Source organism: Geotrypetes seraphini, chromosome 17 (assembly GCF_902459505.1).
Source record: "Geotrypetes seraphini chromosome 17, aGeoSer1.1, whole genome shotgun sequence".
Lineage (NCBI taxonomy): Eukaryota > Metazoa > Chordata > Amphibia > Gymnophiona > Dermophiidae > Geotrypetes > Geotrypetes seraphini.
The window spans coordinates 41,029,310-41,052,939 of record NC_047100.1 but is presented as its reverse complement, the minus strand read 5'-3'; the positions used below and the strand labels follow the sequence as shown (position 1 = coordinate 41,052,939).

Below are 23,630 nucleotides of genomic sequence, written 5' to 3'. Positions count from 1 at the left end.
CTCTTCGCAAGCAGGGCGGAACCTCTTAGCGGGTCACAGAGGGGGAGCCGTTTCAGCGTCGCACCAGCAAGAAAGGCGGCAGTGGCGTAGCGTCCCGCCACGTCACGTAAGAGTCCCCGCCCCCGTCGGCGTTTGACTGACACACGCTGCCGAGCTGAGACGTGGAGACGACGCGACCTGTCCGCCGCAGCCGTGAGTGTCTGGTGGAAGGGGGCAGAGGCACGGGACGTTCCAAACAGGGCGCGCGCTCTAGACAGAGGTTGCAGCAGCTGCTTTTAATTGGAGATTGAACGGGGGTTTAAATAGGGGGGGGGGGGGATGAGTGAGGTGGAAAAAGCAGCTGAACCTCTCCTGAATGTCCAGCTCAAGAATGAGAAGGCGCAGCTGGATATTCGTTGGCAACCTTGGCATGGGACTTGGATGCCACTTATTTTCTAGGTGCAGTCAAACAAACAACAATGGGGCAAAAATCTCTCTAAAAAGTCGAGAGTGGAGTGATTAAAGTGAATGGCAAAACATAGATGAAATAATCACTCGGTTGTGAAGAATTATTCACAATTGAGTGATTATTTCATATATGATGATAGTGACTTTCAAGATCATGAAAGGCAGATTCTTCAGACTATTGGGGACCACAAGTACAAGGGGGCACTCGGAGAAGCTGAAAGGGGACAGGTTTAGAACCAATGCTAGGAAGTTCTTTTTTCACTCAGAGGGTGGTGGACACCTGGAACGCGCTGCCAGGGGTTTTAAAGAAGGATTGGATACATTCCTGAAAGATAGGGGGATTGAGGGATACAGATAGAGGTAGAGATGGGATATAGATAGAGACCAAGGAGGTTTTACGGGTTCAGACAAAGATCACCGTAAAGGTCATGGGCCTGATGGGCTGCCGCGGGTGCGGACTGCTGGGCGCGATGGACCTCTGGTCTGACCCAACAGAAGCAACTTCTTATGTTCTTATTTTTTTACTTTTTCTGGGTGGGCTTGCAATGGGTGTTTGTGGGCTTCCCTGCCTTTTCACCCGCTGGATTGTTGGTAGCTGTGTGAATATGGCAGGAGTCGGTGAAATTGTATGGCATGCAAATAGCATGCTTATTTCAAAGATAATAATGTGATGTATTTTACTTTAAGAATATTTTTTTGATAATCAAGTTCTTTGATGATTATAAATATCAAATATATTACATTTTGTATTAGTGAAGTGGCACCTAAATAAAGACGTGGGAACAAAGTTTGTCCTCGTCTTGAGTAGAGAGTTGCGCAGGGACAGAAATCCTGCCCGTCCCCGCCAGAATCTCTTCCGTCCCCACGAGGAATCCCCTCCATCCCCCCCCCCCCAATAAAAAGCATAAATTACTTCTGACAGTTTGACTTAGGGCTCCTTTTACGAAGCTGCGTTAGCGGCTTTAGTGCACGCGACTTTTAATCATGTGCTCCCCTGCACTAGCCAAAAAACTACCGCCTGCTCAAGAGACGGTAGCGGCTAGCTCGTCTGGCAGTTTAGCGCGCACTATTAGGAGCCCTTTGCTTTGAATTTTCTATAAAACTCAATGAAAACTAAAATCAAGACATCTGCCAGAACAGGCATAAAACCAATACCCCTTCTCCCTCCCTCTCCCCAGTTTGGTGGGGTTGGCATATTAACAAAATGCTATCCCGAAGAAGTAGATTTAATGCAGAATTTGTTGACCAGAAGATGCCCGGTGCAACAATTCTCTCCCTCTCTGTCTTTTTTTTTTTAAGTTACAGATTTAATGTTGGTACCTGCTGGGCTGAAGCAGTTTAATGCAGGGTAGTCTAGCTCCGGAGCTTCACAATTATGCTGCCCAGTCTCTCCCGCGCTCCTCTGCACAGCCAACGAGATCCTTGAGGGGAGGTCTTGCGCCAAGACTCACTAGTGGGAAAGCTCTGTCAGTGGCACAGGGGTTAGAGCTACAGCCTCGGCACCCTGAGGCTGTGGGTTCAAATCCCTCGCTGCTCCTTGTGATCCTGGGCAAGTCACTTAGGGCTCCTTTTACTAAGCTGCACTTGCGATTTTAGCGCTTGCTAGACGCTAACGCCTCCATTGAGCTGGCGTTAGTTTTTCCACGTAGCGCGGGAGGCAGCACACGTTAATCTGCAGCGCGTGCTAAAAACGCTAGCACACCTTAGCAAAAGGAGCCCTGAATTCCCTCATTGCCCCAGGTACACTAGCTAGAGTTTGAGCCCACTGGGACAGATAGGAACTATGATCAAGTTTATTAAAAAATTTTTGTACCACTCGATCAAACTTCTAAGCGGTGTACAAATAAGTACTAATGAGGAACCAGAAATACAGACTTACATAAATAGATCTCATGATGAGTCACAAGACAAGACAAGAATACACAACATGTAAACGAACAGGAACAAGAGGAAAAAGGGAGGAACTATAATAATCAAAGTAAAGTTAACATAAAAGGTAAGGTACGGTAGGAAGGGGATTTAAAAAATTAGCCCTAATAAGGGTATCAAAAGCGTCTTGGAATAGAAACGTTTTTAACTTATTTTTAAAATGAGGAAGAGATACTTCTGAACGGAGATGGTTAGGAGATGGTACCGCAAAATTAGTAGATCTAATACATAGAAACATATAGAAATAGACGGCAGATAAGGGCCCACGGCCCATCTAGTCTGCCCACCTTAATGTCCCTCCCCTACCTTTGCCCTGTGAAGAGATCCCATGTGCCGATCCCATTTGGCCTTAAAATCAGGCACGCTGCTGGCCTCAATCACCTGTAGTGGAAGACTATTCCAGCGATCAACCACTCTTTCAGTGAAAAAGAATTTCCTGGTGTCACCTCATAGTTTCCCGCCCCTGATTTTCAACGGATGCCCTCTTGTTGTCGTGGGACCCTTGAAAAAGAAGATATCTTCCTCTGCCTCGATGCGGCCCGTAAGATACTTGAACGTCTCGATCATGTCCCCCCTCTCTCTGCGCTCCTCGAGCGAGTATAGCTGTAATTTGTCAAGCCGTATTGATGTGCTCAGTGAAGTGGGTTTACTGAGGTGTTAGTACATCTAAAAAAATGTTGTCACCTCCCATTTTACCACATTGCCTGTTTTTTTTCTTTCCACTTCTCCCGTGCATAGTCATGACTTATGTTTTTCTTATTATCAGTAGTGTCAGGAAATATATTATTCTTCATACAGTCACTACAGTGTTCCAAGTGGGCCAGACCTTTTTCAATTTTGCTGACACCAAAGACTACTGTATACTTTATCCTAGGCCCGATATCTTCGCTTCGTTATTGGTTTGAATTTCACTACTTTATAAGCACAAATTCAGAAAAAAATTGTAATATGATTTAACCTTATAAATTAATACCAGTTATATTGTCTGCATTACAGAAAAATTATAGAAGAGATGCCATAATATCAGTTGTGTCCACTCAGATACTACCATTACTACTAGTAATTTCTATAGTGCTATCAGTCGTACGCAGTGCTGTGCAGTCACGAAGGAGATAGTCCCTGCTCGAAAGAGTTTACAATCTAAACAGACAAACAGGATGCCATGGATACAGTTAAGGGGGTACTATAATGAAATAATCTCTTTACAGAAAGGGTGGTGGATGCATGGAAGACCTCTGGTGGAGGTAGTAGAGACAAAGACTGTTTGTCTGAATTCATGAACCATGGGACAAATATATAGGATGCCTAAGAAAGAAGAGAGTAGTAGATGGTACACAGATGGGCAGACTGGATAGGCCAAAGGCCTTGATGTACCATCATTTTCTGTAAGCATACAAATCAATTCCAATCCCTATAAACAGTATGTTACTAGTGATGGAACATGAGAACAGTTAGGGGCTGATTTAGCAAGCAGCACCTGCCATAGCAGGCGCCTAGAAAACCGGCATCTGCAGCGTGTCAATCACGGACAAGTGCTGCTGGCACCTGCAAGGACCCTAAGCACCAGAAATGTAGGCCACTAGTGACGCCAAAGTTTGGCATTGCCCTAAACATGCCCATTTCTTGACTTTGACATCAAGGTGCTGCTAGGTGCCATGGACCCAGAGGGCACCTAATTTTTTTTTAATTTTTTTTTAAATGGCACAACCAATTATTGCTCCATTTAAAACAAAACTGGCAGGTGTGATCTAAATGCCTCCTGGCACCTAACTTTCAGCAACCTTTTTGAGAATCTGGCCCTTCATGACTTAAAAACACTTTGAAAAGCTTTGCTGTGCCTCAGATTAGATACAGAAGCAGAGAGCCCAATGGGCACAGTGCTTCTCATGCAGGATGGCTTCCTGGCACAGAGCAGGAGAATACTGTCTTCGTCATCAGCCTTGGTTGAGGGTGAACGAATCCCATAAGATCATAAGAATTGCCGTTGCTGGTTCAGACGAGTGGTCCATCGTGCCCAACAGTCCGCTCACGCGGCGGCCCCCAGGTCAAAGACCAGTGCCGTAACCGAGACCAGCTTCACCTGTGTACATTCCGGTTCACCAGAAACTTGTCTAGCCTTGTCTTGAATCCCTGAAGGGTGTTTTCCCCTATAACAGACTCCAGAAGAGCATTCCAGTTCTCCACCACTCTCTGGGTGAAGAAGAACTTCCTTACGTTTGTACGGAATCTATTCCCTTTTAACTTTAGAGAGTGCCCTCATGTTCTCCCCACCTTGGAGAGGGTGAACAACCTGTCCTTATCTACTAAGTCTATTCCCTTCATTATCTTGAATGTCTCAATCATGTCCCCTCTGTCTCTTTTAAAGGGAGAAGAGGCCCAGTTTCTCTAATCTCTAAGGCAACTCCTCCAGTCCCTTAACCATTTTAGTCGCTCTTCTCTAGATCTTTTTGAGAAGTACTGTGTCTTTCTTCATGTATGGCGAATAGTGCTGGACGCAGTATTCCAGTTGAGGGCGTACCATGGCCCGGTACAGCGGCATGATAACCTTCTCCGATCTGTTCGTGATCCCCTTCTTAATCATTCCTAGCATTCTGTTCACCTTTTTTGCCGCTGCCGCAGATGGCTTCATTGACTTGTCGACTAGTACTCCCAAGTCTCTTTCCTGGGGGGGTCTCTCCAAGTACTGTCCCGGACATCTTATATTTGTGTGTGAGATTTTTGTTACCGACATGCATCTCCTTACACTTATCCATGTTGAACCTCATTTGCCATGTCGCTGCCCATTTCATGAGCGTGGTTATGTCGCGTTGCAGATCTTCACAATCCCCCTGCGTCTTCACTATTCTGAATAACTTCGTATCGTCTGCAAATTTAATCACCTCACTCGTCGCACCAATTTCCAGATCGTTTATAAAGATGTTGAAGAGCACGGGTCCAAGCACTGAGCCCTGCGGCACCCTGCTGGTGACGTTCTTCCAGTCTGAGTATTGTCCATTTACCTCCACTCTCTGTTTCCTATCCGCCAGCCCATTTTTAATCCACGGGAGTATTTCACACTCTATTCCATGGCTCGCAATTTTCCAAAGTAGTCGTTCATACGGAACCTTGTTGAATGCCTTCTGAAAATCCAAATATGTAATGTAATGTAATGTAATTTATTTCTTATATACCGCTACATCCATTAGGTTCTAAGCGGTTTGAAGAAAATATACATTAAGATTAGAAATAAGAAAGGTACTTGAAAAATATACGTCGACTGTGTCACCCTTGTCTATCTGCCTGTTTACTCCATTGAAGAAGTGCAACAAGTTCGTCAAGCAAGATCGTCCCACTCCTTTGCTAATCATTTGTGTTTATTAATTGGCTTACTATACCACTTTTCAAAATAAATTCAAAGCAGTTTACATTTAATACAAATAAATGTCACATTCTTCGCTTATTTTAATATTTTTGCTTTGGCCAAAGGCTTGAAATGAACTACAGTAAAAAAATAAAATAAATTACAACAAAGTATATGTGGGCATCAAGAATTTTCTCTAAGAAATTATAAATAAACAAAGTATCACCCCCCCCCCAAAAGATCTTAAAATAGTTGTATCTAAACCCCTTCACAAAAATGTCTATAAAACCATACTCTTAAAACATTTTTTTAAAATTTCTCATAATATTGTATTTGACATAGTTCTAGAGGTCGGGTATGCCACAATTTTAGAACCCAGTGCTCCTAAAGATCTTGTACAAGTAAGTTGTAGCTTGTTACCACTTACAACTTCAGCAAAGACTTGCTAAGATGATCCGTCAGAGGTTCATATACTTTCTTTAAAAAAAAAAATATATATATATTTATTCATTTTCAAATCAATCAACAAGTGCACAAAAATATATCATACAAGTAATTCCAATATAGCACTATAATATCTAACACATAAAATCTAATAGTGTAAAAAACAAAAAAACCCCACCCACTCACCCACTCACCCTTCATCACATTATCAACTAATATAGAGTGTACTATATTATATAACATATGATATCATATCTTATTAACTTACACTCCATATCCACCCTCCCCCTTGGTTCATATACTTTCAAAAGATCCCTTAAAGGAGAGCCACCAAATGTCTTCCCATGCAGGGATGTGACACTGCTGACCATTGTGGGTCAATGACATCCATCCCTACCAGAACACCATCACACACTTTTCATTGGAATGTATCCTCATGGAGGTGGGTACTTCCCAATGTATTCTGCTCTTCTATTGAGAAATGCCTTGTCGTTCAAGCATGTGGCTCAGCCCATCTGCTTTCTGTCAACACGCTTCAAACGAGAGTCAGAGAGTAGTGAAGAAAAAAAGGAATGAAGATGGGGACCACTGGCCCTCAGTCATGCATTGAAGAACAGTGCTCTAGACATAAGGCGTTAAAACAGGGGGCTCCAAAGTCCCTCCTTGACGGTCGAATCTAGTCGGGTTTTCTGGATTTCCCTAATGAATATGCATTGAAAGCAGTGCAAGCACATAGATCTCATGCATATTCATTGGGGAAATCCTGAAAACCCGACTGGATTGCGGTCCTCAAGAAGGGACTTTGACACCCCTGATCTAGACCATATGGATCTCAAAGTTCCTCCTTGAGGGCCCCAATCCAGTTGGGTTTTCAGGATTTCCCTAATGAATATGCATTGAAAGCAGTGCATGCACATAGATGTCATGCATATTCATTGGGAAAATCCTGAAAACCCGACTGGATTGTGGTCCTTAAGGAGGGACTTTGACACCCCTGATCTAAACCATATGAATCTAGACCATATGGATCTCAAAGTTCCTCCTTGAGGGCTGCAATCGAGTCGGGTTTTCAGGATTTCCCCAATGTATATGCATTGAAAGCAGTGCATGCACATAGATCTCATGCATATTCATTGGGGAAATCCTGAAAACCCGACTCGATTCGGCCCTCAAGGAGAGACTTTGGAGACCCCTGCGTTAAAACATGAAGCATAGCAGTTAAAATAAATTTGACACTCAATTGGCAGCCGATGTAATTCAGCTAGGTGTAGGGTAACCTGATTCAAAGCTTTATTGTTCATTAATACAGTAAATAAACAGCAGTGTTTTTACTAATTGTAGTCTTTTCAGTTGATATTTAGGAAGGCACAATACAAAGCATTGCAGTAAGATAATGTAGACGTTTCATAAGCATGAATCAGAACAGCTACCATAAATCTTTTCCTATCGAGAAATGGGTGTAATCTACAAAGTAACTGCATACTTGCGAATGAGGAACCTTTAATCCCTATCCCACCATACTCCCAAATTTTTTATTTCAGACTTTGCGACTAAAGAGAATCTCTAGAGATGATATTGAGGAACAAGTTCTCTGATGCTTAGTTAATTGCTTCTCAACTCAGTCCTCAGGGCACACCCAGCCAGTCAGGTTGTCTGAATATATATGAAGAATATTTTCAAACTAAGGAAATAGCGCATGCCATTCATCTTTTGCATATTGTTTTGTGGATATCCTGAAAACCTAAATAACTGGGTGTGCTCTGAGGACAAGGTTGAGAAGCATTGGCCTAGTCAACCACATATGAGCCTCCTACAAATTTAGGCTTTAGTTCATTGATTTTAAACCACTTGGAAAATTCACTCAGACAGTTTTCTAATTTCCTTATAAAAATAGTGTGCTGTTCCTCAAAATCCAGATTCTTTCACAGAGTACACTAGCTACTAATAAAGTGATCTCTACTGGCAGAAGAGGTGCCGAGAGGGTAGGATTTGGAAGAGACTTAGGCCAAGATTCTTAAAAAATCGAGTTAAAAACGACGTGCTGCTATCACAGGCGTTCTGGTAGCGAATTTTAAAAAATGAGTCATTCTCCCCAAAAAATGCTCATGCAAATGAGGTTGGCAGAGAGTAGCGAAGACTTTCTAAATTTGCATATACCCATCGCTGGTGATAGCGATGGGCACATGCGCAGAATAAACGAAAAAAGAACCCGCTCCCAAAACGCAACAACAGCGGGAGAGATGTTCAATCTCTCCCACTGCCAACCAACACCCCCGACATCTCTGCCACTGCTCGGGGGTCGGGGGGGGGGGGGGGTCGGTTGGCTTTCAAGCCGTCTCCGACACTGCCATGCCATGGTTTTAAACTGTGCTGTCACTGTACCGGCACCCCTGGACGAGTCGTTGATTTTTGTCGCCAAAAGCCGATGCTGTTCTTAGAAGCCCATTTGCATGTCAGTGTTGGAGACTGCTAGAAAGCTCGCCAAAACCAGAGATAAGTCATTTTGATAATCTGCCGCCAAAATGCCTGCAGGCTAAACCGTCGAAAAACAGTTTAGTGACAGCATTAAAATTTTGAGAATCTGGGCATTAATTTATAGTATTACTGCTTTTTCACATATGGAGCTAGGTGGAAGGGACTAGGTGGTACATTTTTACCATGTTTGCGCATACAGTACAAGTAACACATTTTTTGTTTTTGTTTTTTCTTCAGAATTTTGCAGAGAGAATGAGTTTGAATCTAATCCGAAACAGGATAGCTTTTCTAATTGTGGGACTGCTTGTCTCGGTACTGCTGTATTTGCTGCTTCCGGCTATGCACCCAGAGAAATCCTTCACGGCGGATCTGCTGGAGGGCAAGGTGGCTGTGCTGCCAGAGAGTAATGTCAGCTTGAGAACTGGCAGGGTAGAGGGAGACTCTCCCACCTTCTACAGGGAGGCAGTCCCAATTCAAGGAATCGGAGCCTCTAAGTCAGGCCGGTGAGTGCTGTGAATATATTAATGCTGCCGTTCATCCACTTCAGCCAATATATATTTCCAAGCTGCTTAATAGTTGCTAAGAATCTGCTTATAAATTCTGTAGAAATTTCCGATTGTCTCTGAGAAAAGGTGACTGAAGTAGCGGATCCAAAATTTTGGGAATGGCTGGCTAATTTTCATGTTGTGGGTTCGTAAGCAATCTGAGATGTTTAACGTTTTAACTTCTGGGCCTTTTTATCCACATAGGGTTTGAACTATTGTATCATAAATTGTTCTAACGGAATTCATTAAAACCTCATTTTGTTTCTGGTGATTTTTAGTCACTTTTTCCACAAAGATGGTCACGTTTTGTTCTTTTTTGGGGGGGGGAGTGGGTTAAGTGAGGGATTGCCTTGAAGAATGTAGAGAAGAGGGTTAAAAAACTTCTAAAACTGAGATAGATACTTGGGATTTATTTTGTTCTTTTGCTTTAATAAAAGACCTCTGACATTTTTTTTATGCAGAATGAGCGCATTTTGCTTTCTCATGTTCAGGTTTGTGTATAATCTGTGCTCTCTTGGTCAGGTGTGAAATTTTGCTTCTGCACGGACATTCATTAAGTTCAAAGACATGGCAGGATTTGGGAACCCTGTCGCTGCTCTCAGAACATGGGTATCGTGCGGTTGCTCTGGACTTGCCTGGTAAGAGCGCAGCTTTGTCTGCCTGAGGAGGTGGTATTAGCCCAGTGGTTCCCTAACCTGTCCTGGGGGACCCCCAGCCAGTCAGGTTTTCAAGATATCCCTAATGAATATGCATGAGAGAGATTTGCATACCTGTCACTTCCATTATATGCAAATCTCTCTCATGCATATTCATTAGGGATATCTTGAAAACCTGACTGGCTGGGGGTCCCCCAGGACAGGTTTGGGAACCACTGTATTAGCCCATGCTTTTCTTACCTTTCATATGTTAACAGGGGGGGGGGGGGGAAATCACATTTTTAGATCAAAGCAAGTGCAATAAGAACTAAGCAATTGGTTGACCCGAGGCCATCAGGGACAGGCTAAAACAGACATGATTCTTTGTATATTTTATTCATATAAACATATAACAGAAATACATGAAGGTTCATAAAGAAATGAGAGACCGTTCTGAGCTACTGGGAGAACGGGATATAAATCTAAATAAATAAATAAATAAATAAATAAATAAATAAACATCTTCAATAGGAAAAGTAGTCCAAAAAAAAAGTATCCTGTTCCTTATCAGCCTACTATCGGGGAGGGAGACAATGCACAAAACAAGGAAAATATCTTATGTAAACCACAGAATAGAAGAAGCAGTTCTACAGGGTTGATGTAGAATAAAAAAAACTCCATTGTGGGAACAAGTCCTGGGGATCAAAGAGAATTCAGCTTAATTACTGATCATGTGTTAAAGCAGGGGTAGGGAACTCCGGTCCTTGAGAGCCATATTCCAGTCGGGTTTTCAGGATTTCCCCAATGAATATGCATTGAAAGCAGTGCATGCACATAGATCTCATGCATATTCATTGGGGAAATCCTGAAAACCCAACTGGAATATGGCTCTCGAGGACCGGAGTTCCCTACCCCTGTGTTAAAGTATTGAGGGAAATACCCACAGGCTGAGTAGATTTCCCTTTTAGTGAATGAAGGCAAATAATATGTCTGACATGATTCTTGAGTGTAATTATTACAATTTCAGGAGGAGTGAAAGGTTTGGGGTTCTAAAATGCGAATTGAGAGGATGGGTAGAAGCCTCCCAGAAAACTTTCATCTAGCTTAAGCCCATTGTCATTCCTTTAAAATTCTCTCTGGCATTACTAACCTCTTTAGTATTTGGGGTTTGACATACAGCATCTCCCTCTTGCTAGGGAGGTTGATTCTTGACTTCAAAGATTTTCAGAAAAGATTTCAGCAAGGTCTTCACAGCTCAAGTGTCTGGAAGCTGGAAGGGTGAGGAAAATTTAAATCACACATAATCAGTCTGGGAAAGTTTCTTAGCAGAATTTAACTCCCACTGTATTCTCTGTAAAATAGTTCTACTTTCCTATTGACATAGCAGCCTCAGAATAAACACCATTTTAATTGTTTTGCATTGGGGTTCTTTTATTGTTTTTTTATTAAGGCTGGCTTTCCATCACTTCACACTTTGAAGGAACAACTAAGGGCCTCTTCTATTAAACGCTAGCAGTTTCTAGCTCGTGGAGCCACGCTGAATGGCCTGCGCTGCTCCCAATGCTCATAGAGTCCCTATGAGTGTCAGGAGCAGTGCAGCTCTCTGCTCTAAAAACTGCTAGCAAAGTTTAATAGAAGAGGGGGCAAGTTTGCTTAATATGTGCTATATTGTGGGGATTCAGGGTCATGAGGCCCCCAAGCTGGTATAAACTCCAATGCTATTTAAGAAACCTCTTTCTGGACTTCAGTCTATTTGGTCTAGAACAGTGGTTCCCAACCCTGTCCTGGAGGACCATAGGCCAATCGGGTTTTCAAGCTAGCCCTAATAAATATGCATGAGAGAGATTTGCATATAATGGAAGTGACAGGTATGCAAATCTGCTCCATGTGTATTCATTAGGGCTAGCCTGAAAACCCGATTGGCCTGGTGGTCCTCCAAGACAGGTTTGGGAACCACTGGTCTAGAGAACTGCAATGTTCTATCCCACCTGAAAATTGGAAGAGGATATGGATTCAAAGGTCACGGTGCCCGGCTTCTGCTTCATTACGACAAACTCTTTACTTTGTACTCCAAAGAAAATTGTGGACACCGGTCAAGTTACAAAAGTTGGATGCTAATAAATCTAAAGCATGTTGGAACTGTAAAAAGGAAGTGGGTACATTTGACCATCTTTTGTTTTATTGCCCGCTGGTTCAAACATTCTGGAAAGAAGTGTGGAATAAAACACAGAATATATTGGAAATTCGTCTAGCTTTTTCATATAGCATAGCAATAGGTGGAATACGTGCTACTTCAGGGACCTTACTGACAGCTAATAAAAATAAGCTGTTCTTGATACAGTCTGGAATGGCAATATAATCAGTAGTTAAGAACTGGAAAGACTTTGCACTTTTGAATTTTCATTTTTGGTGGGAGACAGTATGTCTCTCTTATGGATATGAAGCTAACTTAGCTGAAAGGTACATTCTCATGCTCTTTGCTGGGGGCCTGCCAGGGAAAGAGTCTGCCTGCAGACCTGCCTCTTAAGTCATTGCCATAAGTAATGTCACCCATTTGGGGGGAGGGTTAGCATTACAAGTGCAGACAGAAGAATGTCCCATTAAATGGGCTTGTCCCTGTTTCCTTGTTCAGTCAGTAATTGCTTTTGTTGCTGAATTTTGGACCATGTTTACTTTGCAAATTGCCTTTTTTTAAGAAGCCCCTCTTAGACTACAGTAATACAAATTATGTGAGATTTCACCATAGCCTTAACCAGTCTTAGGTTTGGAAGGTCTTCACAATAATTGAATTTCTTCTTAAACATAGCTTACAAAAATCATTTTTTGCCTTAGTGAACACCTCCTTACCACATTCAGTGCAGAGTCTAATTTATTGGTTCATAGCCTAAGCGCGCGAGGACAAAGGCGTGCCAACAACCGAGCGTGGACAACTGAGTGCAGGACTTCATCGCACCAAAGAAAAACTGTATTTTAAAGGGCTCTGACGGGGGGTGTTGGTGGGGAACCCCCCCCCCACTTTACTTAATAGAGATTGCGCTGGCGTGGGGGGTTGGAACCTCCCTCATTATACTGGAAACTTAACTTTTTCCCTGTTTTTTAGGGAAAAAGTTAAGTTTTCAGTATAATGTGGGGGGTTACACCCCCCACACCCCCCCAACATGGCAGCGTGAGGCAGCCGGATCCCTGTTAAGTAGAGGGGGGGGTTCCCCCCCACACCCCCATCAGAGCCCTTTAAAATACAGGTTTTCTTCAGTGCGATTAAGCCCTGTACTCAGTTGTCCGCACATCGTTGTCAGCGCGCCTTTGTCCTCGCGCGCTTTTGACCCGTCACCAATTTATTAGGTGTTGGAGATGGAGTCGGCACATTTTCACTAACTGACTCCAGTCACTTGTGCTTCCGACTCCTATATTAGGTGTTTTCCTGTCTCTAGAGGACTTCTGTCAACCACAACACTGTGTTGGAGTCAAACTGACCAAAGCGAGAAATGATGTAATCCTCTAAGCTTCTGTGCTTCTCAATTTATATATATATCTGTTCTTCTCCCTAGGTTATGGGGGGTCCCTGGAGTCAAGGGCAGTCCCAGAGAAAGAGCGTGCTGGGTATGTCCTGCGTATCATTGAGACCCTCAGAATTAAGAAGCCTGTTCTCATCAGCCCATCTATGAGCGGCCTTTACTCCCTGCCACTGCTGCTGCAGCATGGGGACTGGCTGAAAGGCTTTGTTCCCATTGCTCCAGTGGGGACTAAGAGTTACACCACAGAGCAGTACAAGCTGGTACAGGTAATCTTAGTACTATTATTAAATAACTGAGAGGTCAGGGGAGACAAAAATACACACTGGGTTTCTAATATGTAATTGTTATTACGTACTACTCATAATCATGTATTTTTAATGGGCAGACTGGATGGACCGTTCAGGTCTTTATCTGATGTCATTTATTATGTATATCTGCCTTCATATATTAAAACAAATCAGCCTACCAAATCTTCTCTTTTTGTTTGCCTGTATATTATAGTTGCTATCCAGTTGTCTTCAAGTCATTTTATTTGGCTTCTTTACCATCCTGCGTAGATGGGCATGCAAATTGCCTTACTTTATCTAACATTAGCCCCCTTCCTCTGTCCCTTTAACTTTGCCTCCATGTCTTCGTAAACCATACAAGACAAAAAATAGAACCCTAAATGGAGGAGGTACAACAACAAGCTAACAAATGAAAGAACCTCCCTCACCCCAAGAAGTCTACAAAAAATAGGGAAAAGAGATGAAGTCCAACTCCAAACTAAGCAGAAAATGAAAATAATTCTATAATTTAATTTAAGAGCATTAACCGGACAAGCCCTCAGTCACACAGCAACCTCTGGAAACTCCAGGGAAAAGCTGTCGCGAATTTACACCCAGAAAGGTGTTAACTGCGAAACATCCCCGGGCTTGCTCCGGATAATGTTTGTGGTGCTTAACTAGTGCAAAATGTGCAATGTGTGAAAAAACTCAAATGAAAAAAACACACATTATCAAAATAAAGAAGGAATTCATCTCTTACCCCTAAGCTGGGGGCCAAACTGGAAAGTTAGTGTCCAAATCCAACCAAGCTCAAAAATACACAGGCTGTAAGGACTTAGCTTCTCCGTGTGTAATGGAAATGGTGATCCATAAGCAGTAAATGAAGTGAATGTCCAACGGACTCCGTTTCGGGGGTAAACCCCCTTCCTCAGGAACCGCACTGCTCGATGACTCTCAAGTTCGTGAATGAAGCAGGAAAGAAATGGCACTGGTTTGGAGAGGACGCCCTCTTTTTAACTCGCAGAAACAGAAACAGGTGAAATGAAAGAGTGCAGCTTGCAAAGGAACTTGAAGCAAATCCTTTAAAGAAACATTCACACTTAATAAGTGTGTTGCCACTCTATATAGTCATTCAGACCATTAGGGGTTAAAGATTGAAGCTCGAATATCCAAAATTTTTTGTAGACTTCTTAGGGTGAGGGAGGTTCTTTCATTTGTTAGTTCGTAAACCATACAACAGCAAACTAGTAATATAGTAAATGACAGCAGATAAAGATCTGAACGGTCCATCAAGTCTGCCCATTAGTTTTGATTAAATTAACTTGTCTCTTCTTTGATATTTCTGGGTCGTAGACTGTAAGTCCACCTGATATCGTCCTAGGTTCCAACTGCTGAAGTTGCCATTGAAGCTCGCTCCAGCTTATCCAACCATCCCATTGTTTGCAGGATATCTACTGTAAAGTCTGGCCAGTAACGTCCTCATGTTCCAAGTTAGTGGAGTTCCCACTGATGCCCTCCCCAGCCCATCCTACATCGAATATATATATGGGACACAAATCGTTCAAGTCTATCCAATTCCGGCTTTAGTTATTTAATTTATACCATTTGTTTTCTAATTAGAGATCCTCTGTTTATCCCACACTTTTTTGAATTCCATCACTGTTTTCCTCTCCACCACCTCCCTCGGGAGGGTATTCTAGGTCTTCCAATCTCTTCCTGTACTTCTTTTGGTTCATACCCCTTACTGGACCGCTTCAAGTCTTTTTATATCCTTACTCAGATATGGCTTCCAAAAGTGAACACAATACTCCCTAGTGTGGTCTCACCAATGACCTATATAGGGGCATCAATGTCTCCCTTCTTCTGTTGCTTGAAGTCCCGGGTCCCGAAGGCCTTACCCAGGGCCATCGCCAGGGTAAACAGTGCTCCGAGTAGTCCTTGGGAAAGGGGCTGAATCCCTCCCATTCCCTAGTGTGCCAAACCTTGCTGCCAGCAACCTTGGGATCCTTCCTTTTCTTGCCTTATCTCCTTGTCTTTGTACATCTCTCCCCTTATATTCCAATTGGATTCCATGCTTTACAAAAATACCCTGTTGGCCCATCCAGCTCAATGTCAGTGGCAGAATTAGTATCTTAGCTTACTAGGTTGTCTATCCATCTCTTCCAGTAAATCAAGAAAAAAATTAGGGGTAGTTAGCAAGAAAATAAACTGGCACAAAACCCTGACTAATGCTAGTCACAGAAAAGTGAGCTTTTACTTCTCCTCAGACCAAGGTTTAATACCTTCGTTACCTTTGTGTTTAAATGAGCAGTACTATGCTGATGTCTGTTGTTCTTTGCACAGGGCAGCCGTAGTAGCCCAGAAAATTGTGTGCAGAACCTTTGCTAAGCTTCCTACACTTTTAGATTGGCTTCTAAGTGTGACTCGTAGGGGAGAGTAACCAGGAGGAAGTGTCACATTCTACTGTGGGTAGCTTCAGCGTCTGCTCAGCACCTTGCATTGCCTTTGGAGAGGTGCCAACTTTTTTATCTCCTGTTCTTCCCCATATAATTCGCCAGTTTTTTTAAATTGATTTTTTTTACCCCCCTTGCTAACCTTCACATTGAATTGGGTGGAACCGAGTTAATCTGTTCCTGAGCTGGGCGAGTGAGATCACACACAAACCATGTTTCTTTAGCCACCCTACAGATTGGCACAGATGGATGGGTTTACGCTCCTCTGCCAGTAGGTGGAGACAAAACACTGACTTCTAGCAGCAGTACTAGTGGGCTGTGTAGTCTCCTTTAGAATCTGTCTGTTCTTAAGTCCTGCAGGTGGATGGAGGTGGTAAACCTGTGTAATCCTGGTTGGTTTTTTTTTTATCTTTTTCTTTGGCCTTTAGTTAGGGGCTGTTGGAGAGGTTAGACGGTGACCTTTTTTGGTCCAGACGGAGCTAGGGTCTGTTGGAGAGGTTAGCCGGTGACCTTTTTTGGTCCAGACGGAGCTTGGATCCCATTAAACCTCAGGGGTGTCGCACTTGGGCGGCCAAGACCCTTCCCCCACCTCCCAACCTTTGGTGCCTTAGCTGTATGCCTTGCCTGAGGGCACTGACTACAACTTTAACAGCCAGTGGGGCCTGTTCCTTTAAATGTTTAAGTTTTTAGTTTAAAACAAAAAACCACAGCAGAGTTCTTTATTGTTAGTGCTGGTCTGAAGGGAAGCCTTTCATTCACAAATTGTTTTCCCTTCTAGCTGACTGGCGTGTTCATTGAGCCTGCCTTGAAGTTCACAATGAGCACTTCCCTGCCTAAGAAGTGCTTAGTGTGCTCCTGCTGAGGTCTCAATGCAGCCAGCAGATGACACGAGTGGCTGGGTTTCAGAACCGCCCACTGGGGAAGACTCTTCAATGGTGTGCATTTTTCACTGGGAAGAGCTGCAGGTACTCATTCTTCAGGTATCCTCTGTCTTGTGTTTTGAGGAAGAGTCCAGAGAGGCCCCTTGGGTGGTGGATCCTCTTAGAGGGATTCAGACAGCCTCCTGTTCATTTTCCATGCATCAGGATATACGGGATATTGTGCACATGCAGTGGAAGACACCGGAAGACCCTTTTTGGCTGGTGTTTTGTCCCGTCTTTATCCTATTCCTGATTATGATAAAGACTCCTTACATCTGCCGGTTGTGGATGCAATGGTTTCGGCCATTGGAGTGGAGGGGTGTTTGGCCTTGAGGGACCCCCAGGACTGTAGGATGGAGTCACTTCTCAAGCAGAGTTTTGATGTTGTGGCCTTAGTGGTCTAGGCGGCAATTTGTGGCGGTCTGGTGGCCAGAACCTGCTTCTGTTGGGCTGAGCATGTGTTATATAGGGAGTCCATTGGGTGGTCTGTGGTGGATTTAGAAGGTTGCTAAGATTAAACTTGGCTCTTCTTATCTTTCAGATGCAATGTATGACTTGTGTGCTTCTGCTATGGTCTTAGGGGTGGCTATTAGACATACTCTGTGGCTCCATGATTGGTTGGTGGACTCAGCCTCCAAATCCAAACTCAGTAAATTTCCCTTTAAGGGCTCCTTTCTCTTTGGAGAGGAATTGGACAAGCTGGTACAGAGTTTAGGTGACTCCAAGGTGCCTCGAGTACCGGAGGACAAACCTTGGCAGTCTAGTCTGGTAGAGGAGATTTGGGCTGAGGTCATCTCGTGAATTTTGTCAGTATCGGCCTGGCAGTGTCTTCTGCAGCTTCTTCCTCCCAGGGGCCGATTCTTCCAGTGAATGCAGTCTTTTCAGGGTGCACGCCAATGAGATCAGTCTCTCTTCCTCTTTTCAGCCAGCACTGTGACTGTGTTCAGGTCCTTTCCCTAGTTCAGGTTGGAGCCCGCTTGCTTGAGTTTTACTGGGGATGGACCAGTGGGTCCTGGAGGAGATGGGTATGCTCTCGAGTTTGACCGGCCCTTGCCAGATCTTTCTTTCATCCCCATGTCAGTTCATTTGGAAGAAGCGGATATTTCATCAGACACTCCAGAGGTTGGTAGAGCTCAAGGCAGTGGTTCTGTGCCTCCTCACGAGATTCGAACTGGGAGGTACTCCATTTACTTTGTGGTGCCCAAGAAGGAGTTTTTCCATCTTGGATCTAAAAGGTGTGAATCAGGCACTACGGGTTCCTTCCTTTAAAGTCTGTGTAAAAGAGGTCCTAAATAGCTAAACCAGATATTTAACATGTGGCGCACTTTTTAAATGTCACTCCCTCCCATTATATATAAGAGAAGAATGCGTGATAGACAAATTTAGAAGCAAGTTGAGATGCTTTTGACTGCTAACTCCTTTCATTTAGATTACTCTTTTAATCACTAGTTTTGTTTTTTGTTGTTTTTTTTTCTTATTCTTTTATTTTTATGTAACCCTCCTTTTGTTATTTCCCTTGGTCGTCTCACTTCCTATCAACTATTATATTTCTTCCCCTTTCCTCCCTCCTGGCTCTGTTCGTACTGTGCGTTTTCTCTACGTGTTTTGTATTTTTACCCCGAATGTTGCAATTTTTTTTATTACTTTTAGCTTTGTTCATCGCTTTGTATTAAGATTAAGCCATCCAGCACTGGTCGCTGTACATGAAGAAGGACACAGTACTACTTGAGAAGGTCCAGAGAAGAGTGACTAAAATGGTTAAGGGGCTGGAGGAGTTGCCATACAGTGAGAGATTAGAGAAACTGGGCCTCTTCTCCCTTGAAAAGAGGAGACTGAGAGGGGACATGATCGAAACATTCAAGATAATGAAGGGAATAGACTTAGTAGATAAAGACAGGTTGTTCACCCTCTCCAAGGTAGAAAGAATTAGAGGGCACTCTCTAAAGTTAAAAGGGGATAGATTCCGTACAAACGTAAGGAAGTTCTTCTTCACCCAGAGAGTAGTAGAAAACTGGAACACTCTTCCTGAGGTTGTTATAGGGGAAAACAGCCTCCAGGGATTCAAGACAAAGTTAGACAAGTTCCTGCTGAACCAGAACGTACGCAGGTAAGGCTAGACTCGGGGCACTGGTCTTTGACCTAAGGGCCGCTGCGGGAGCGGACTGCTTGACACGATGGACCACTAGTCTAACCCAGCAGCGGCAATTCTTATGTTCTTATGATCCTGGCAGTTCAGCCAGGGAGGTTTCTGACTTCTCTTGACCTGATGGAAGCATACCTTCACATCACAATTCGGGAGTCTCGCCAGCAGTTTCTTTGTTATTTGTTCTGTGCACTTCTGTTTGGTCTGGCCATTGCGCCGCATATCTTCTTCAAGATCATGGTGGTAGGGCATTTTGATTCACCCATATCTGGACAACTTGTTAATTTGAGCAAATTCCTTCGAGAAGAGCATGCGGGTCACGGCCCGTGTAGTGGAGTTGCTGCTGTCATTGGGCTAAGTAGTCAACCTCTCCCAAGAGTCAGTTGACTCCGTCTCAACACCTGGAGTATCTCGGAGTTCTCTTCAACACTGGTCTGGAGAGGGTGTTCCTTGAGACGTGGGTGCAGAAGTTGCAGTCGCAGATTCGCTCCCTGATGGGTTCTCGTTGCCTCCAAGTGCAGGAATTTCTTCAGTTCATAGGTTCGATGGTGCCTTGTTGGAGGCAGTCCAGTGGGTGTGTCCCCACAGGGCTTCTTCAGAGGTGGTCCCTGCGATCTCACCATTTGGACTCGCTGGTTCCTCTTCGCGGGCTAGTTTGCCGCAGTCTGTGCTGGTGGCTTCAGTCCCATAATCTGGTCCAGGGAGTGAGTCTGGATCAGCCTCGGTGGCCAGTCTTCTCGGCTGGAGCCCCAGTGTCTTGGTTGTTCGATGTAGGGCAGTTCATCTCAGGAAGAGTACTCTTGGTTGTTCGATGTAGGGCAGTTCATCTCAGGAGGAGTACTCTTAGTTGATCAATGTTCTGGAGATCAGAGCCATTCGGTTAGTGCTGGCAGCATTCTCGTTCCTCTTGGCTAGCAAAGGAATTCGGGTTCTCTCCGATGTTGCCACTGCAGTGGCATAGCTCAATTGGAAGGGGGTAATCAAGAGTCTCTGGTGGCGCAGGAGGCAGCACTTCTTATGGAGTGGGCAGAATTCACCTCCTGGACGTCTCGGCTTCCCATATAGTGGGAGAGGACAATGTCCAGGCAGATTTCCTCAGTTATGTGCTGGATCCCGGCCAGTGGTGCCTCAGGATGGAAGCCTTCAATCTGACGGGGTTGGCCAATAATGGATCTCATGGCCATGCATTCAATGCCAAGGTGCAAAGGTTTTTCAGCAGATGCAGAGATTGTCAGGCCGAGAGGCACTCTGGTGCAGGTTTGGCCGAGGTTCGGCCGCAAGTCTTTCCTTCATGGCCTCTAGTGGGCATTGCTGGTCATGCAGGCCACGTGATCCTGGTGGCTCTTGATTGGCCCAGGCACCCTTGGTATGGGGATCTTGTTCATCTTCTAGTGGCAGATCCTCTTCCTCTGCCCCTCTTGAACGATCTTCTGATGCAGGGACCCATTCCCATGTTCGATCCAGGTCACTTTTGTCTTATGGCTTAGCACTTGAAAAGGAACGCCTAAGCAAGAAAGGCTATTCCAATAGGGTGATCTCTACTCTCTTGGGCTCTCGGAGATTTTCAATTTCTCGGGCTTCTGTGTGCATCTGACGTCTCTTTGAGGAATGGTGTTCTACTCAAGCAGTGGTTTCCCTTCTTTGCCTCATATCTTGGGGAGTTTTTGCAGGATGGCTTGGAGCGGGGCTGTTTTGGCAAGCGGGTTTTTTGGTGACCCTTAAGGGGTTCTCATTTGTGATGGGTACTGCTTTGGTATGTCCCATTCGTCTGTGCCGGTCTGGTCTGGAGGGATGATAAAGAAGGTAAAATTAGATCTTACTTGCTAACTTACTTTCTTTTAGTCCCTGTAGACTAGCACAGAACCCACCCAGTATTGTTGTTTTTAGTACTGTACTGTGAAGAGTCAGTTTTTGCTCAGTTCTACTACAAGACCATTTTTGTTGTGGTTTTTTCTGTTGGGAAATTGTTATTTTTTTATATGGAGCAGTGTTTGACTGGTTTAGCTGGCAAACTATAGGGACAGTTTTGGTTCTCTGTTTAATTCTTCTCCAATAGTTGTGTTGGCATTCTTGTTCTACTGATAGGTTTAGTAAGGTTCCTGCTGGCAGAGGAGCATAAACCATCCATCAGTGCCGGTTCGAGGGACTAAAAGAAAGTAAATTAGCAGGTAAGACCTAATTTCACCACATTTCTTATGTAAAACTGGCAACTTTACTTTGCTTCCTTCTCCCACCCACCAAATCAATATCTGAAAAGCCCGATGCCCCTCTTCTCCGCCCAACTCAATGTTTGGAACCACAGTTTATAAGGAGGTGGGGGGGGGGGACACACAAGTCACAACAAAGTTGGGTGTTTTGTCATTGGACAAGTTTCTCTGTTCCCATTAAACTAAAATAAACTATAATGGTCATTAATTGTGTAGGTAGCCAGTAAACATGTCTGTTTTCCTATCAGACTCCAACGCTGATTGTGTACGGGGAGAAGGACACCAACCTTGGGACGCAGTCATTGGAGAACCTGGTGAAGATTCCAACACATACCGTTGTTGCCCTGAAAGATGCTAAACATGCCTGTTATCTGGACAACCCAACAGCATTCCACAAGACATTGTTGGATTTTCTTGACAAGCTGAAGTGAACTCCCTCTCTAAGCATGTCTGGTCCTGCTGTGGAATAGCAGGGGTGAGGGAAGTAAGGAGGGGAAGAATTCTTTATCAGCTGCATGTTGGCCTACCGCAGAGTTCAGTGTGAGTAATACGTTGGATGGAAGAGGCATTTGTGTGTGACTTTGACTTAGGGTGGGGCAACATTTTACTTCAGCATTTCAGCAGCTGGGGATGAGCCCTCTTCCCGGCCTGTGCTGCTTTTTTTTTTCTGAGGTAGTAGCTTAGGACACAGGCAGCGTATGGCAGTCTTAGAGATAACTGTGGTGATGGCAGCCTTATGTGATTTGACACTCTTATCTACTCATCTCGTGTGTTTCTGCCTCAGTCTCTCTTTCATTGACACCTGTGCTGAGATGATTTCTGCTGGCCTATCGCATTTGTTTTTATGTGATTCCAGCTCCTTAACTATATCATGCCCGGTAGGGTGTGGTTCTGAGCCAGAGGTATAGCCCATATTTCAATTCCTTTTGCTCCCATTTTTCCAGATGATGAAAGCAAAAATGATTGAGATCAAAGGTTTAGTTAAGACCTTTTTTTGCCCCCTATCTACCCATGCAAATGTTAGCACCACCCATTGGGATACCTTTGTATTTTTTTTTATTCCTGAGGAAGGACACAAATGATCAGATTCTTCAAACGTGTCATGTAGGAAGTATTCATATTCTTCATGATCATTTTATAGCTTGTCGGGTGGTTTGTTGTTTGTTTTTTTTACTTGATCACAACTAGCACCAAGAGCTTTCTTTCACAGCTGCCTCTCATTTTTCCTCTATCCAGCTGTGATCTCGCAGCGACAGTGACTGAGAGACTCAGTATGGTTTTCTCTAGAATCCAGCATGGGCATCCTGGAGTCAGCTAACGTGTGCTGCTGTTATGCAGTGGTTTAGATTAATATAATATAACATAACATTTCATTTCTAGACTGCAAGACTTTGCAGTTCCATGTGGCTTACAATATAGAGACTGTACTACGTCAGTGATCTACAATACTTCCATAGATAGAAAAAGAAAAACAATTAAATTCCTAAAAATCTAACGACTAGTGTTGATTTCAGTAATTTTCTGAAATGCATATATGATGAAGAAAGTGAAAACAATTTACAAAGTTCTGCGTTATAGAAACCTCTTGCATTCTCCATCTGGTTTGTAAATATGTAATGTAATGTAATGTAATTTATTTCTTATATACCGCTACATCCGTTAGGTTCTAAGCGGTTTGTAAGAAAATATACATTAAGATTATAAATGAGAAGTAAGAAGGTACTTAAAAAATTCCCTTACTGTCCCGAAGGCTCACAATCTAACTAAAGTACCTGGAAATTAATAAAGAAGAGAAAATAAAGATGGTTGAAAAAAGAAAAATTCTATGTGAACTTATAGGATGGAAATTAAACTCTTGCTGAATCCCAAGCAATCAAAAGACATAAACTGATCTCACTTCAAAATGGCTGTTGAAATCTTTTGTACCGACAGCGTTTTTCAGCGAATTTCAAAATAATCATTGAAAGCTTTAAAGGATTTATGATTGGGTCTCCTGAAGAAGCAAACGAAACCGGGCCACGTTGGGACCCCTAACCTTTCATAAAGCTAAGTCACCATATTATAACTTATTTATTTCAAGTGATGTTCGTTTGACAAATATATGAAGAAAGAACACCCGAATGTTTTGAAGCATTTGAAAGTTTGTGACATTTTTTATTTATTTATTTTTTGTATCCTGCCTTGGAGCGGGATCAGCACTGAAACAGTTGCAATGACTGGAAGGTAAACTCTGTATCAACTCTAGGAGGGTGCAAACCTTCTTTGTAGAGCAGCGGTCTCAAACACGCGGCCTGTGGGCCATATGTGGCTC

At 43.6% G+C, this 23,630-nt stretch overlaps 1 protein-coding gene and 1 long non-coding RNA gene across 3 annotated transcripts in view; one reads left to right on the top strand and one right to left on the bottom strand.

The window, feature by feature from the left end:
- ABHD14A (abhydrolase domain containing 14A) lies at positions 1-23,047 on the top strand. 2 transcript variants are annotated; one of them, XM_033926081.1, is made up of 5 exons: positions 1-259; positions 8,873-9,138; positions 9,703-9,818; positions 13,364-13,596; positions 21,568-23,047. In XM_033926081.1, the coding sequence occupies exons 2-5, from the start codon at positions 8,888-8,890 to the stop codon at positions 21,748-21,750; spliced, it is 783 nt and encodes a 260-aa protein (XP_033781972.1). In that variant the 5' UTR covers positions 1-259; positions 8,873-8,887; the 3' UTR covers positions 21,751-23,047. The 2 variants fall into 2 exon arrangements, with proteins under 2 accessions (XP_033781972.1, XP_033781971.1); XM_033926080.1 differs by having other exon boundaries at positions 2-192.
- LOC117351174 overlaps positions 10,966-23,630 on the bottom strand; it is a 30,542-nt gene continuing 17,877 nt past the window's right edge. The window contains exon 3 of the long non-coding RNA XR_004537346.1: positions 10,966-11,085. This is a non-coding gene — a long non-coding RNA (uncharacterized LOC117351174). The remainder of the gene's footprint in view (positions 11,086-23,630) is intronic.